The 17,029-nt window shown below is 45.3% G+C and overlaps 1 protein-coding gene across 4 annotated transcripts in view; it reads left to right on the top strand.

Moving 5' to 3' along the window:
* Positions 1-17,029, top strand: part of Rab11fip3 (RAB11 family interacting protein 3) — a 76,549-nt gene that overhangs the window by 27,002 nt on the left and 32,518 nt on the right. For all 4 annotated transcript variants that reach the window (XR_013111407.1, XM_034504942.3, XM_076937109.1 and 1 more), the window contains exons 2-3: positions 4,577-4,670; positions 15,169-15,260. Coding sequence is in view for 3 of the 4 variants with exons in the window: in XM_034504942.3 (XP_034360833.1) it covers positions 4,577-4,670; positions 15,169-15,260 (186 nt within the window). In the remaining variant the exon portion in view is untranslated. The remainder of the gene's footprint in view (positions 1-4,576; positions 4,671-15,168; positions 15,261-17,029) is intronic.

Raw genomic sequence — 17,029 nt, 5'->3', positions numbered from 1 at the left:
CTTCTCTGTAGTTTTGAACTCTGCTTGTTGTGGTCCATGTCCATGAAAGCACTTGTGTCTCTGAGAGTCCTGGTTGCTTTCATGAAATCAGCAGTTCATTTTCTGACTTAAACTTCTCAAGGGCTGAATCTGCGTCCCTAGGATGTGGACAGGCGTGCCTTCTTTGCTCTCTTGGCTTTCTCTTGCTTGGCTACACTGTCTGGCTCTGGGTCCTAGCTCTGGACTACTTGTTTGGGGATGGGAGGTGGTCCTGTCACTCAGCCCTCTGGGGTCACTAGGGTCAGGATAGCACCACCTGCTGACTGGTGATGATGCTCTGTTGTGAGCTCAGGACAGGCAGGCTGCTGGATCCTTTTGTCTAACTGGCTTTCTTTGACACAGTGAATTGGCTGGCTCATCTCTCCTAATTATGCCCAAGCATACCTGATGTGTTTGCTGTTGTAACTGTCAGTCTGGTCTGAACTATTGTTCTGAAAGGTTCTGGAAGGAAGCCTCTCCACAGCGATTCCTGAGTCCTGTTGATGTGCCACAGCAGTTTTGGATAGCTGCTCTGTTCTCAGATGTGTCCCTGGGCTCCACATTCACCTGTCACATTTCCAGCACCATGCTTCCTTCAGAAACTCTACAGCTGGGAAGCTTTCTTCCAGGCCTCCTAATGCTTTGTATGTAGTAGGTTTCTCTCACACAGTGCTCTTGAAGGAACTCCAAACCATGACCACAGCTACAAAACTTAGCCATGGTTCCTCCCCTCCCCTTCCCTCCCTTCCTCCCTTCCCTTCTTCCCCTCCCCTTCTCTCCCTTCTGAAACAGTCATATAATCAGAGAGGCCTTGAATTTACTCTATAGCCAAGGGTAACTTGGTACTCCTGTTCCTCTGAGTGTTGGGATTTTAGGTATTCTCTCTCCATGTCCACAATTGGGTCTACATTTGATTTTTTTCTTTTTTCTTTTGTTTTTTTGTTTCATTAACTCTGTTTTGTTTTTCTAATACTGGCGATTAAACTCAGGGCCTTGAACATGCTAGGCAGGTACTCTACTGCTGGGCCACACTTCCAGGCTATTTTTAAATTAATTAATTTTATTCAGTGTGTGTCCCCCAAGTATGCATGCTTGCGTGAGCATGCACATTTTCGATTATTCATATATGCATGGTGGTTAGAGGACAACTCTTAGAAGTTGACTGTCTCTGCTACCTTGTCTCAGGGTTAAACTCATGATGTCAGACTTTGTGTGCGGGAGCCTTCACTTCTGAGCTGCTCACTGGCACATCTTTTTATTTCTGCACAGGGTTTTAGTAAGTTGCTCAGGCTGGCTGGCCTTGAATGTGTAGTCTTCTGGCCCAGCTTTTTTTTTTTTTTTTTTTTTTTTTTTAAATGCATTCTGAATTCATAGTGCCATTACAATTCAAACTCAGGATTGTGCTGTGATGTGTGTCCTCCATGGTGCTGAGGTAAGTCCTGACATAGCCTTTGTGGAAGGTAGCCCAGTTGTCCCTCTGCTCTGACTTATGGAGGGGATAACTCTCACCAGACATTTGATGCTACACCGCCATCTTGGGGCTCTAGGCTAGCGTATGAGAGACAGGCTTCTGTTCTTGTAGATCACCCAGTGTGGTAGTTTTAAATCATCTTCTGATTCTTTCTTTTTTTGTCTTTTTCAAGACAGGGCTTCTCTGTGTAATAGTCTGACTATCCTGGAACTCACTCTGTAGAACAGGCTGGCCTCAAACTCAGAGATCCCTCTGCCTCTGCCTAGGATTAAAGGCATGTACTGCCACTGCCTGGCTTTTAATCCTTTCGTAAAGGATCGTAGTTCTTAGCAGCACTTGGAATGCTGGGCTTAGACTGTCTGCGCTGATGCTGCTCTCCAGAGCTTAGGTGTAACCTAGCTTTCTCTCTATGGACTCACTTGATTTCTCTGTAGCTGTTTAAATGTTTTTTTTTTTTCCTCAAAAAAAACTTCAAAAAGTTCAAAAACTTCTGATACATGCTTGGCAGGTACTCTTTTGGGTTTTGTTGAGACAGGGTTTCTCTGTGTAGCCCTAGCTGTCCTGGAACTCACTCTGTAGACCAGGCTGGCCTCAAACTCAGAAATCCGCCTGCCTCTGCCTCCCAAGTTCTGGGATTAAAGGCGTGCACCACCACTGCCCGGCTTGGCAGGTACTCTTACACAGACTAAAAGTTTTAGAGTGGATCTTTGATGTATTTAGGTACTTAATATTGTACTTTCAATGCATAGTTAAGTTTTAAAAATTATTTCATTTTTAAGATTATGTATTTGTGTATTCAATTTCATTTTTTTAAAAGATTTATTTATTTTAGATATATGAATGCTAGAGCCCTACATGCCAGAAAAGGGCATCAGATTCCATCACAGATGGTTGTGAGCCACCATGTGGTTGCTGGGAATTGAACTCAGGACTCTGGAAGAACAGTCAGTGCTCTTAACTGAGCCATCTCTCCAGCCCTTGATTTCATTTTTAAGATTATGTAATTGTGTATATGTGTGTGCGCGTCCGTGCGCTCGTGCCACATGTATAGGTGTTCCTCAGAGGACAGAAGATGGCATCAGATCCCCTAGGGCTGGAGTTAAAAGTGATTATTGTGATCTACCTGACGTGGGTGCTGGGAACAGAATTTGAGTCTCCTACAAGAGAAGTATGCTGATCCATTTCTTCAGTCCTATGGTCTTTTGTTTTGTATTTTGTGACAGGTTTCTCTGTGTAGCCCTGGCTGTCCTGGAACTCACAATGTAGACCAGGCTGCTTCGAACTCTCAGGGAGCCACCTGCCTGTCTTATGAATTCTTGTCTTCTTAATCCTAGGGAGATTTTCTTGAGTTTTATTTTCAGTATCTATTCTATGTCTTTGCTTTAACTTTCTTCTCTGGGGTATCTGTTGGATCTTGTTTGCTTCACTTCAAGATTTATCTTAAAATTAAAAAAATTGTTATATATTGTTTGTGCATGGGTTTACATGTGTGTCACGGTGTGTGTGGCAGTCAGAACTGTGGAGATCAAATTCAGGCTTTCCTGCTTGGTGACAAGCATTTTTATACATCTTGCTGGCATTTTTGTCTTTTTCTCTTGATTCTTTTTTAGAGCTTTGGAATGTCATTTGTATACTATGAAATCACCGCTGTTACATGTGCAGTTGCGATTTCCAGGAGGTTCGTAGGACTCGTGCAGCCGTTGCTATAGTACAGTTTTTACACTTCCACATTCCTGAACATGCCTCGCTGTTCTGTCAGACTCTCCAGCGCCCTGCAGTTCTTCAGTTGCAGTCATTTCAGAGAGCACCACCTCCTTGCATTTTTAATTTGCATCACCCATGGGCCTGTAAGACTAGGAACACTGAGCATCTTCTGTGTGCTTATCGGGCCTTCATACAGACAAATGCACAGTTGAGCATTCTTTGTTTCTTTCGTTCTTTTTCTCTCTTTCTTTCTTTGTTTTGTTTTGTTTTGTTTTTTTGAAACAGGTTTCTCTGTGTTGCTCTGGCTCTCCTGGAACTCACTCTGTATCCCAGACTGGCCTAGGACTCAGAGCTCTGCCTACCTCTGCCTCCTGAGTGCTGGGATTCTTGTGTCACCATGGCCCATCTCTCTCTCTCTCTCTCTCTCTCTCTCTCTCTCTCTCTCTCTCTCTCTCTCTGTGTGTGTGTGTGTGTGTGTGTATGACATGCCTTTAATCCTAGCACTTTGGAGGCAGAGGCAGGCAGAGCTCTGTGAGACTAACTACAGGGTGAGTTCTAGAACAGCCAGGGGACACACAGAGAAACCTTATCTTGAAAAACCAAAAACCTCAAAACAACAAAAAAACAACTCCTGGGCTCAAGCAGTTTTCCTATGTCAGCTTCCCAACAGGTGAGACTATAGATGTGCATTAGTACACTTAAAATAAATAAATAAATAAATAAATAAATAAATAAATAAATAAATAAAATAATAAATTTATTTATTTATTTATACATGCATGCATACATACACATATACATACATACATGTTTGTGTGTGCATGTGCACATGTGTATAGAGGCCAGAGGTTGACTTTGGTTATCTTCCTCAATCACTCTCTTGCTCACTTCCCGCCCCCCCCCCCCCGTCTTGATAGGTATGTGATGCCGTGTGTATGCTGTGTATGTATATACATGCATGTGGAGGCTGGGGAGAACCTCGGGTGTCTGCTTTCCTGCTCCATTACTCTTCATCTTATCTCTCGCTGAAGCTGGAGTTAGCTGCCAGCCAGCGAGCCCTGGTGATCTGTGTCTGTTCGCCCACCATGCTGGGGCTGTGGGTGTGTGCTGTCATGTCCAGCTCTTTACGTAGGCGCTAGGGATTTAGAGTCAGGTAGTCATGCTGGCATAGTAGCAGCCACTTGCCTGGAGAGCCATTTCCCTGGCTCTGCCACTGCCTGGCCTGCCTGGGACAGGGTCTTACTGAAGCTGGAGCTCATCAGTTTGGCTAGCTAGGCCAGCCAGTGAGCCCGGGGTCCACCTGCTTTCCCAGTACTGGGATCTCAGCTGTGCACTGCCGACTGTGAAAGCTGTGGGTAACACATTCTCCTTTGGCCTTTGCAGGTGAAGGACTTAACTCAATACCTGGACCCGAGTGGGCTTGGCGTAATCAGCTTTGAAGACTTCCACCAAGGGATTGTGGCCATCAGAAATGGAGGTAGGTCAGTGGGCTCCTCCCTGTGCTCCACCACCTCCCTTTCTCCTCAGTGTTCTGTAACTATTACTCTTCCCCAGCCACTATATAGCCTTGGCTGGTTTGAACTCAGAGAGATTTACCTGCCTCTGCTTTTCAAGTGCTGGGAGTAAATGCATGTGCCATAATACCCGGCTCAGCCCATTACTTCTTGGATTCCCAAAGCATCTGGTATTCACTATTCTCCTCTTCCCTGTTCTGGAAACCCTGCCCTCCATGATGGAAAGGCTCTCAACTGCTTGTTTGCAATATGGAAAGCTACTTCCCTTTCCCAGCATTTCATGAGGAAAAATTAAAACTGAAAAAAAGCATCCAGTTATTATATGTTCCCCACCCATTCTGTATGAGAACAGCTTGCTGTGTGTGCTGTATGCTCCACCCATGGTATACAGTCCTTTTTTAGTGGAGTGCAGTCAGCTCCTTACACTCAGGCACTTCCCACTAGTGCTCTGGCATGTGGCCTGCCCCTCATCTAGAGTTCGGCGTTTGTTCAGAAGCTTTTTCTTTTGAAAGCAAAATGTAGCATTATGAAATGTGCAGATCTTATGTGTGGCAGTTTCAGTTGTGTCAGACCTCCTGAGCTTGATTCTCAAATCTCCGATGAGACTGTCACGGCAAGTCCCTCCCACCTTTGTATCAACCCTGTTTTCTGTCACTGTACATTAATTCCTCAGTTTTCACGTGAATGTGTCCTGTATATATCTGACTTCTTTCCCTCAGCACTCCTCTTGGTTCCACCATGTGGTTTGCGTGTGGCTGTGACTGTTTTCAGACTATGGAATGGTGACCTATTGTTATGTTCATCTCACTTTGGGGATGTCTGAGTAGAGCTTTGAAGAAGGTCTGTGTACAAGCTTGTGTGGATACATGTGTGTCTAGGCTCTGGTGGTTGGCCCGATGCTGGGTATAAATTTAGCGTCTTCACAGTGGACATGCCATTGGATAGTCACCAGTTAGCCTGTGTACCACTGTGGAGCTGGGGTTGGCAGTAATGGAGTTTTAGCTGCAGACTTTTTCCTCCCCACACACATAAAGTCTTGGCTGGGAGTCACCAGGTGAGATGGGCCTTGAAGGATGCCCATGGATTCAGCTCTCAGCATGTCTTACCTGTCACACTACAGATTATTACTGATAGTGTCACTTAGGACTGAGTTTCTAGGATATTAAGTCCTCTAGTGGTTCTAGAGAAGTTGGTGTGTTTTGTCACATGTGTTTCTGTTTCTCTCTCATAAGTCTGTTGTAGACACCAGCCTCTAGAGGTGATATTGTGAGCTAGCATCAAAGTGAGACCAGTGCATGGTGACAAGAAGACAGATGATGAGGTACCTCTGTTGTCTAGGCAGAAGACAGGAGCTGAGACTACTGTGGGGGCCAGCCTTCTCTAGGATGGAGCAGGAGGAAGAAGGGAAAGAAAGCATGGTGACTGGGGACAGAGAGCCAGTCTGTGTGTTGGGGGACTGGACCAAGAAGGAGGGCCATAGCACTGGTCCAGTGAAGGCCTTGCGGAGAGGTAGGTAAGTGAGTGAGCCGGGCTGAGCAAGGGCCTTGGTAGGGAATGAGGTGTTTCTTGAGGGATGAGATAGAGAACAGCCAGGAGAAATGCCCAGTCCCCAGACTGAGTATTGGCAGGCTGAGCCCTTTGTCCGACTATTAGCCTGATCTGTAATTGATAAATTGCAAGTAGATTTTTTTCAATTGTATGTATTTATGTGAGTATGTGCCTGTGATTTCAGGGACCCATGGAGGCTGGAAGACGATCCCAGACCCCCTGAGAGTCCCTTATCATTCTCTGCCCATCAGTGATTTAAAAGATATCTTCATATTTAAATATATTTAAAAATCTTGGCATTAAATCTGGAATGGGAGCAACTATATGTGTCTGAGTACTTGGGAGGCTGAGGCAGAAGGATTGCCAAGAGCTTGAGGCTTCCCTGATTTATACAGTGAGTTCTTTATAATGGGTTTCAGTGTGTGACTCTGCCTCAAAGATCTACTCCACCTCCAAACTCTGAAACTCATGGGAAGTATATTTGGAGATGTGGTGGGACACAAGACAGCAGGCTTACAGGCAAGCATGACTAGACTGCCTGTCACCAGCAGCCTTTCACATAGATCATCTGGCACATGTGATACATTCATACAAAATGTGAAACAACTGTCACTCTGAATGCTTTTTTCAAAATGGGCAATTCTTTGTCGTGACTGCCCATCTCGTTATAGATATCATAGATATTTCCTTTGGAACCACAGAGGTGCAGAACACTGGGCTGATTACCTGCTCTATGCATGATAGGTGGTGAAGTTGGCTTTGCATCATCTAAGCAGTATTCCGGGGTCCTGTCCACAGGTAGGAGGGAGGTTTGGGTGCTCTCAGTACCCTTCGTGGTGAGCCAGGGAGAGTTCGTTGGTTTACTCAGACTTGGGTAGTTGAAGGGACAGATCTCGTAAGACTGGAAAGAATCGCAGCAAGAGCTGTGGATAGGTAGGAAGAATCTATAGGGATGTCTGTGTGAGATGACTTCTCCAGGGCTGCTAGTTAGTGTATTCTGCTGGACCCCAGCTGATGTGAAATGCTGAGCTCTCTGCTGTGGGCTATCCTTGCATCTTGACTTGGAAGGTCCCTGCCCTCATTTTCTGGACTTCTGTGTTCCTTAGGGTCAGAGTTTATCTGTCTGTACGAGAGCTTACTAGCTGGTGACCATGGCTGTCTTCTGAGTGGCCTGGGTCTTGGTTTAATGACTGAAGAGGCAGGTAGATGTTTTTCATCTCTGGTGACAGCAACAGTTGTCTGAGATGTCTTGTCTCCTCAGTTCTACTTCAGTTTGCCAGATGGGACTCAGTCATGAACTTATTGTCCCTTTGCCTTCAAGGGTTGATCCTATAGCCTCTATAGTACCCCTTGTTCTTTCCATAGGGGAGGTGCTTCTTGGCCTCTGCCTGAGAAGGGGACGCACTGGTCTTTGTGAGCTGCTGACTTCTGTCTCTTCACAGTCCACTCTGCTTTTCTCTGTGAGGCGCCATCCTGTCCGGTTACACCTAAGCCCTGTTTACCCTGCTGCTGCTGTTCTCCTGAGGCTTTGTTTTGTTATTGGTTTGCTTTCCTTTTTTTTTTTTTTTTGCCTTTTTGTTGTCTTTGGAGATGTTGAATTCATGGAGATCTACCTGCCTCTACTTCCTGAGTGCTAGAATTAAATGTGTGCACCACCAGGCCCTGCCCTAAGTTGGTTGGGTTTTGAGACCAATTGGTGTAGCCCGGAATGACTATGTAGCATGGCCCCGCACGTTCAATCTTTTCTGTCTCTCTCTGCCAAGTGTTAGAGTTACAGGTGAGCATTACCACTCACAGCTAGGCTGTCTGTTTGAGACAGGGACTGCCTATTCTGCCTTGGCTAGCATGGTTATTCACTGTGTAGCCCATGGTGGCTATGAACTCACAGCAATTTACTTCAGCCTCCAAGAGGTGGGTGACAGGTTTGGCACCTGGGTTCATACTTGTTTTTGTAGAGGTATGGCAGATAGATAAGGTACAATTGTAGGGAGTAATACAGTCTCTGAAGTAGCGGGTAGACGTGTAATCCCAGCATGCAGAACTGGTTTATTTTATTTCGAGACAGGGTTTCTCTGTTTAGCCCTGGCTACCCTGGATCTCTCTTTGTAGACCAAGCTGGCCTTGAATTCAGAGATCTCTCTGTCTCTGTGTCCCACACCTCTAAGCTTGGATTAAAGGCGTGTACCACTGCTCCTGGCCTGGGGTTCATTTTTAATTTCATCATTTTTGTATTCTTTTTTCATTAATATTCTCACCTTGATTTAGTTAGGAATGTAAATCTCCTAGCTGGTTTTTAGAAGTACTTAGGATGATGCAGGGTCTCAGCCTGATGCCACATTGGGGAGACATTGATTTGACTTCAGCTTGTACAGAGCAGACCCTGGACCTGGAAGATGGTCTGGGCCTTCTTGGTAGGGTCCTTCCTGGAGCTGAGCTGTAGGGAGCTGCAGAGGTAAGGTTAAATAAGGTCGACTTGGGAGAAGTATTTGGAGACTAGAACAGAATCCTTTGCCTTTGGTGTTGGCTTTCTAGTGGGAAAGAGACAGATGATACGATGGGAGACTGGGAGCTGTGGAGGTGGCACCAGGCAGGGGTGTCTTGTGGGGGGCTGTGCATGGTATATTTGGGGCTATAGGGAAGCTGGAGTCAGAAGGTAGAGGGATGAGCAATGGAGACATCATCTGTCCAGTGGTATAGTGGGAGGACTTGGCCTTTTCTGTGACAGAGTGATCTTTATGATTCTACCCTAGCCTAGGCCATTCTGCCGGGACACTGGGGGAACTGCCCAGTGTATCTGATTAGGGCTGTGGCTGTGCTTTGCTGCTTCTGATTAGGAAGACACAGTGAGAGACTAGAGTGAGAGGTGAAGTCAGAGATGGTTTTGAATCATTTCACAGCACTTAGAAGAGAGAAGTCATGCATTGCCAGTGAAGTTCATTTCAGGTCTTACTGTAATGTACTGGTGCAGCTATGGACAGCCTGTATTGCCTGTCAACCTCACTCTACATGAGGGAGCAGCATAGTAAACCACACAATATATTGACCCAGTTTGCAGGGAAGCGCAAGACGCCTGCTGTCACAGCCACAAGCACTGTTCCAGGAATAGAATGAGACAGGGAACTGTTACAAATAGGCCAGGGCTCTGGTTCTTGTGCCCCTACCTCTGGAAAGACAAGATAAATGCACATTAAAAGTTTCCACTTAATAGCTAGCTGTGGTGGTACACACACCTTCAATCCCAACGCTCAGGAGGCACAGGCAGATGGATCTCTGAGTTCAAGGTTAGCCTGGTCTATGTAACAAGTTCTAAGGCAGCCAGGGCTACATACTGAGTCCCTGTCTCAAAACAAAAAGACTCCACATAAAGAGACATAGGTGGGAAGAACTCAAGCTTACGGCCAGCCCGGACAACTTAGTGACACCCTGTCTCAAAGTAAAAAAGAGGGGCCAGAAAGATGTTTCAGACGTTAAGAGCACTGCCTACTCTTCTAGTAGACCTGGGTTCAGTTCCCAGCACCCATATGGCAGCTCATGACCATCTGTAACTCTAGACCTAGAGCATCTAACATCCTCTTCTGGCCTCTGTGGGCACCAGGCACACAGGTGATGCATGCCAACATACATGCATACAAACACTCATACACAAAAAAAGAAAAATAAGTAATTAAAATATATTTATATATATAAAGAGGGGGCTGGAGAGATGGCTCAAGTTTGGGTCTTTGCACCCATGACAGGCAGTTTATGACTGCCTCTAACTCTAGCCCAAGGGCTCCAGTGCCCCTTCCAGAAATTATAATTATGTAGATAAATGCACCTATATTCCCCTTTCTCTTTATATAAATTTAAGATTGATATATATTTAATCTCATTAAGGCATATTATATATTACTAAGCAAAAATAGTACCTTTAAGGAAAAAGTGTGTCATCTTGAATGTTTACAAGTAACTTTATCTTATCAGCAGGGGGTCCTGCCCTGAATTCATAGTGCAGAACATATTGGTCTAGAATACAGAGATCTGCCTGTCTTTGCCTCCACTGTGCTGGAATTAAAGGCTTGTGCCACCACTGCCCTGCTCAAATATTTCACCTCAATTCCAAATCATTGTTAACTCTTAAATTTAGTAAGCAATACAGAGACATTCTGAATTTACTTAAAATCTTTAAAAATTTCCTTTTTTTTTTTTTTTTTTTTGGGGGGGGGGTTTCGAGACAGGGTTTCTCTGTGTAGCCCTGGCTGTCCTGGAACTCACTCTGTAGACCAGGCGCTGGCCTCGAACTCAGAAATCCGCCTGCCTCTGCCTCCCAAGTGCTGGGATTTACACTTTGGGGCCATTGTGTTACCTCATGCTGTAGCAGTGAATCCATGAGTCCTTGGAAGTCAGGTGGTCACTGTACTGGCCGGCCCTTAGCAGAAAGAGCTGATGTCTCACAGCCAGAGAGCTCTGAGTTCCAGCTGCCATCAGTTTCCTTTTTTCTATCAGTAAGAACCTTTTTTATTTCATCTATTTTTATTGCTTGGAATTTAACATTCCATCCCTCAGCTCCCTCCTTGCCTAGGTCTGAACTTCCTTAGGGCACAGAAAACAGTGATCGTTGGTGAATATATTATAACTACTTCCATGATGATCACAAGTAAAGCAAACCTATACAAGACCCAAGTGACTTCTGCTGTACTGTCCCATGTTCTTTTAATATGGAAATTATTTTTGCCTTTAATTTCTAATTCTCTCCTTAAGGACTTGAATTTACCAATTGTAAACTTAATGCCTTACCAGGCAAAGATGGCCAGCTTTGCCCCCTAGCTCAATCCTGAAGGTTGTCCCTGTGGTTCAGCCTTCTGCTGGCTCTGGCCAGGCCTTTCTAATCCACGATGCTTCTGCTTCTGTGCTGCTTCAGGCTGCAGCTTCAGGCTTAGGTCTCTCTAGCATGTGAGGTCTCTTTTAACCATGTTGTGCTTGGGAGAAGCCGCAGCTATTGCACCCTCAGTCTTGGGTCTGCTTTCGTTCTTTTTAAGCAGACCAGGCTTCTTGTCCGACTACTCTGGTCCCCCAACCCCACCTTTTCCCATAGGCCTTTTCAGACTGTAAGCTTGGGTTCCAGTGGTCCCACATTGGGTGCCAATTGTAGATGAAAGGATTATTATGTTCTGTATATATTAATTAATGTTGGTAATTAATACAACAGCAATTATTCCGTAACCAACTTTCCCCCAAATAACCACACAGAGGCCTTTTAATATTTCAGAGCTTTAGACATTAGTTGGGCAGGCTCTTAATAGCTGATCTAAGTTAACCCATACACCTAGCCCTATCCAGCTATGTGGTTAGCTATACCTTTTAGACCTGTGATCAACACCCTCTCTCCTCTCATGTCTTCTGGTGAAAGGCTTTCTCCTTCCCAGGGTTCCTTGCTTCCCCCTAGGTAGTCCCATCTTCCACTTCCTGCCCAGCTAATTGGCCATCAGATTTTTTTTTTTTTTTTTTTAAATCAAAGCCATAGAATGCCTTAAATAGGTGAGGAAGGACAGCAACACATTTTTACACAGGGTGCCTCAACACTACAGACACGGTACTTCTATGTATATACCCAGCCACAGACACACATAATTTTTTTGAATAAACAAAAATTTAAAAGAAGACTCAAAAATAATTTTTAAAATTTTCTTTTGTTTTCAAGACAGGGTTTTCCTGTGTAGCTCTGGCTGTCTTAGAATTCACTCTATAGATCAGGTTGTCCTCAAACCCAGAGATCATCCTGCCAAGTGCTCGGATTAAAGGCATGTACCGCCACACTTGGCAGGCACTAGTATTTTTTAAAAAGACTATGATTCTTATTAAACTATAAAAATTTTTGTGGTATGTGGCATGTGCACGCAAATACAAACTTGGTGGCCAAAAGAGGGCATCAGATCCCCTGGGACTAGAGTTAGAGATGATTGTGAGATACAGTGTGGATGCTGGGAATTGAACTTGGTTCCTCTGGAAGTACAGCTAGTGAGTCTTAACTGCTGAGCCATCTCTCTAGCCCCCAAACCCACAATTTTTTTGAGGCAGGGTCTTTTTATGCACCCTCAAATCCACATTTTTTTTTAAGGCAGTGTCTTCTTATGTCTCCCTGGCTGTTCTGGAGCTCACTATGTAGAACAGGATCACAGAGATCCACCTACGCCTGATTCCTGAGTCCTAGGATTATAGGCATGCACTGCCATAACTCTTAAAAGCACAGAAGAGAGCAGTATGTAGTTACTATATGCATTGATGTGACTAGAATCTCAGGTGAGGGACAGAGGACCTTCCCATCTCCTATGAGGGGTCTCTTGAGAGTAAGCATAGCTGTTCTGATTGAGAGTAGAGTGTCTGTTACGCTTGGGGCAGTGTTGGACAGCATGAGCATCCTTAGGTACTGCTCTCACTCACGTCTGCACAGTGTCTGACTGCTGTGTGATGCGGTCCTTGGGCACTCACTGATGCTTCTCCAGTGTGTCCTGCCCTCAGTTACCCAGGTCTGTTAGTGGCCAACTCTCAGAGCTTGTTGGGATTCTATGATTGTATTTTTCTTACTTGGTGTAGATCAAAGCACGAATCTTCTCTGGTCTTTTGTGGCTCATTTAGAGGAAGCCCGTGCTGACCGTTCCTCAGTGTTTCTCCCAGGAGGGTCTAGGGAAGGTTGCTGTTTGCTTCCCTTGGCCCTTGATATATGACTATATAAATTAGGTATGGTTCATACCTGTAATCTAAGTTCTTGAGGATGGACACAGGAGGCTACATGGTTGATTTAAAGCCAGCCTTATTTGAGGGGAACTTTACCTCAAAAAGAAAAGGAAAAAAATAGAACTATGATTTTTTTTTAATTACTATTTTTAAAAATTTGTGTGTATGTGTTTACGTATGTGTGGGTGGGTGTGAGAAATCCAGAGGACAACTTCCGGTCAGGTCTTACCTTCTGCCTTGTTTGAGACAGGGTTCCGAGTTCTGCTGTGTGCACCAGGTGAGTTAGCCCACAAGCCTTGTAGGATTCTCCTTTCTCCATCCTGCATCCTCTCATTGGAGAGCTGAGGTTACAGATGTGTGATATCATACCTGGCTTTATGGAGATTCTGGAAATCTGTATAAACTCAGACCCTCGTGCTGCACAGCAGCAAGCACCTGTATCCACTGTGCTGTCTCCTCAGCCTGAGTGCTGATATAAGATTGGCTGTGTTAAAGGCATTGAAAGGTAACTGGGCTGTAAGTCAGTGCACTCTATGTAAGAAATTATGCAGTAGAGGGACATTGGCATCCATGTCCTTCTGTCCCCCTTGCCTTGCATGGTACCTCTGAGTGTCTTGGAGACCATGAGTGTTGCTCCCTCTTTCCACAGAGGGAGATGCAGGTGTCCCAGAGTTGATGTAGTTAGAAATATCTCTGAGATTGAGAGAAGAAGTTGGTGCTTCTTTAAAATTTTATTTCTTAGGTGCCAGAGAGATGTCTTAACAGCTAAGAGACTAGCTGCTCTTGGAGAGGGTCTGGATTCCATTCCCAGTACCTACGTGGAAGCTCATAGCTGTTTGTAACTTTAGTTCCAGAGGATCTGATGCCCTCCTAGCTTCTGAAGGCACCAGGGATACATACGCTGTTCACATACATACATGTAGGCAAACATCCATACAGTTAAAATAATAAAAAAGGAATAAATCTTTTAAAATTTTACCTTATTAAAAAATGAAAATAAAAATTGCTTTTTGGAGCACACCCTTCATCAAAGCTCTCTGGAGGCTGAGGCAAGCAGATCTCTGTGAGTTCAAAGCCAGCCTGGTCTATATAGCAACTTCTAGGACAGTCTGGGCTATATAATAAGACTTTGTCTTGGAGACAAACAAACAGAAAACCCAGTAACAATAGCTCATGGGGCCTGGAGAGGCGGCTCAGCAGTTAAAAGCACTTGCTATTCCTTTAGAGGGTCCAAGTTCAGTTCCCAGCATCCATTTTAAGTGACTCACAACTGCCTATAACTCTTATCTTTGGGGAAGTCTAATCACTTCTTCTGGCCTCTGTGGGCACACACACACACACACACGCACACACACACACACACACAAATAATAAAAATAGGTCAGGGTATGGTATCCTACACACTCAATTCCAGCAATCAGGAGGCAGAGGTAGGTGGATAAATCTCTGAGTTCCAGGCCAACCTGGTCTACACAGTGAGTTCCCAGGCAGCCAGCGCTATATAGTGAGACCCTAGCTCACAAATAAAGACAATTAAAAACTCTTAAAACAAACCTCATATTATAAAATATTTTCACTTTCCTATTTATTGGGAATCAGCATGTATACATGTGTGTGGACATGTGTGTGTGTCAGGCATGCGTGTGGAAGCCAGAAAACATTTGGGACTTGGTTTTGTACTTTGACAATGTGGGCTCCAGGGATTAAACTCAGCATGTCAGATGTGGTGGCATGCACCTTTGTCCCCTGAACTTTTCTAGCTGGTCCTGACCCACATTTTCTTATACAAAAAAGTTAACCAGAGGAACATAAAGCTGCTGAGTGTCACGTCTGGACGCTGCACTGCTTAGTCCTCACAGACAACACATCGGCAGTAGTGGTCCACTTTGTATGGAACCCTTCTCAAGGCTGTATGCTTTTGCAGAATTTGGTATCTTGCACTTTTTTTTATAATGTTGTCTGATTCTTTAAAGAAAAAAAAAAGCCAGCTTCTCACCATCTGATTTCATCCCCACCCCCACCCTCCCGGGGTCCTCTGCTTGAGGGACACTCACTCCCTCAAGGGACTTCTGTAGCAGTGACTCTCCTCCATGTGCATCATGGCCTTCCTTAGGAATCCTAGCTGCACACTCTGACCTTTACCTCAGACCGTCTGGACAACACTGAGTGGCCTGCTGAGGCCGGGTCTTCTCTCCACAGGTCCTGATGGCCAGCTGTACAATGTGGAGCCTGTCCAAGACGAAGAGCCCCCTGCCTGTGCCGATGACTTTGATGACTTTGTCACCTACGAGGCAAGTGCTCTCCTCATGTGAACCCCAATTCTCCCTCCCCTTTGCTGCAGCTCCTGCTCTCGGAGGAGCTGCCACAGCTGCCTTCACAGAGCGCTGTGCCCTGTGCACATGGTGGGTGGGCTCTGGGGGATCTGGGCTGTGGCAGAAACCATAAACTATTCCTACTGACCTGGTTGGGTTCAAGCGCTACATGTTCAAAGTCATTGCTTGGGCCCATTGTGGAATAAAGCTTTGTGGGCAGTTTGGTTCTCTGGTGTCCTTGCTGTGTCACATTCTACCAGGCACAGGCAGAGCCGAAGAGGTTGAAAGGTTTCCCTTGGTGAACGTAACAATAATTGTCTATGTTTGAGAACATTGACTAACCTGCCTCCTGCCCTGTATCCCTCACTGTCTACTTCCGGGGAAAACCAGAGTTCTACTGTGTGATGTGTCCTGTAACTGTGGGTTTGTTGTCTCCTACTGGGGACAAAGTTATGGCCAAGGAAGGCAGACTACTGTAACTGCCTAGCAGACTAGAGAGAGCTGAATCTGGGTTCACCTGGCTGTCTACAGGGCTTTCTATTCAAGATACATGGAAGTGGTGTGCTGGTGCTCAGGGTGGCTTAGAGGCAGGATCCTTGGGCCTTGGGCCCAGAAGATCCCAGCTGGCTTGGCAATGTAGTGAGACTAACCTTGAAAACATGGACTTACACCTGAGCCCTTGTATGCTGGGAGACATGGCAGATGGCAGCCTTTCAGACATCTGAGTGGTGAGGTCTAAGGCTCCTTGTAGCAAGCTTTCAGAACCTCATTTCCTTGGTCACACAAGGGGCTGAGGCCCTATAATGTTCAAGTAGCTTCCTTTTGAGGGCTAATGAAGGTTTTTTAGTCCTAATCCTAATTTCTCTTTTAAAGGTTTATTTTTAGTTATATGTATCTGTGTGTCCATATGAATGTGGAGGCCCAAGGCTTCCGTTCCCTGGAGCTGGAGTTACAGGCAGTTGTGAGCCACGCCACTTGGATGCTAAGAATCAAGACTGGGTTGTGTGGAAAAGCAGTAAGCACCCTTAACCACTGAGCCACCCCTCTCAGCACTCTGATTTCTATTTTAGATGTGAGAAACATTTCTGAGTTTTTGTTTACTCTTTAAAAATGGGAAGATTTTTTTTTTTTGAAGGTTTGAATTTCAAGCACATGGATCAAACTGTGCAGGGGATATCTGCATGATGCCTTACCATAGCGTTCCCATTAGTGTGGTGAGGCACAGCTGATACCTCATTGCTGACCAACGTTGACAGTGTACACATGGAGCTGTGTCTCTGGGACAGTATCACACACCATAGTTTCCCACTCAGGAAGCCCCCTGTGCTCTACCAGGCCCACAGACCCCTGTCTGCCCCTGGTTTTTCAGAGTTGTCTTTCTGCTTTTGCTGAGTCTCAGGATGCCCCTCAGACCTGCTTTTCTCAGTGGTGCTCATGGTTCTTCTGTGACTTGCTTCTCAGGTTTGCAGGTACAGTTTTTAGAACTAGATATGCTATGAACTTTCAGCATTCAGCGAGATTGTTCTTTAAAACAAAACAGCTAGACATCATGGTACAGGCTGCCTTCCCAGTGCTTGGGAGGTGGAAACAGAAGGATCAGAAATTCAGATAACCTTTGGTGACACCCTGAGATGTATAGACCAGCCTGGACTATATAATACCATATCTTTAACAAAAAAATGGTCACCAGACCTGGTGGCTCACTCTTTTTCCTAGCACTTGGGAGGCAAGAGTCAAGTAGATGTCTC

This window comes from Arvicanthis niloticus, chromosome 6 (genome assembly GCF_011762505.2).
Source record: "Arvicanthis niloticus isolate mArvNil1 chromosome 6, mArvNil1.pat.X, whole genome shotgun sequence".
Classification (NCBI taxonomy): domain Eukaryota; kingdom Metazoa; phylum Chordata; class Mammalia; order Rodentia; family Muridae; genus Arvicanthis; species Arvicanthis niloticus.
The sequence above is the reverse complement of the archived record's forward strand: the minus strand, read 5'-3'. Positions and strand labels throughout refer to the sequence as shown.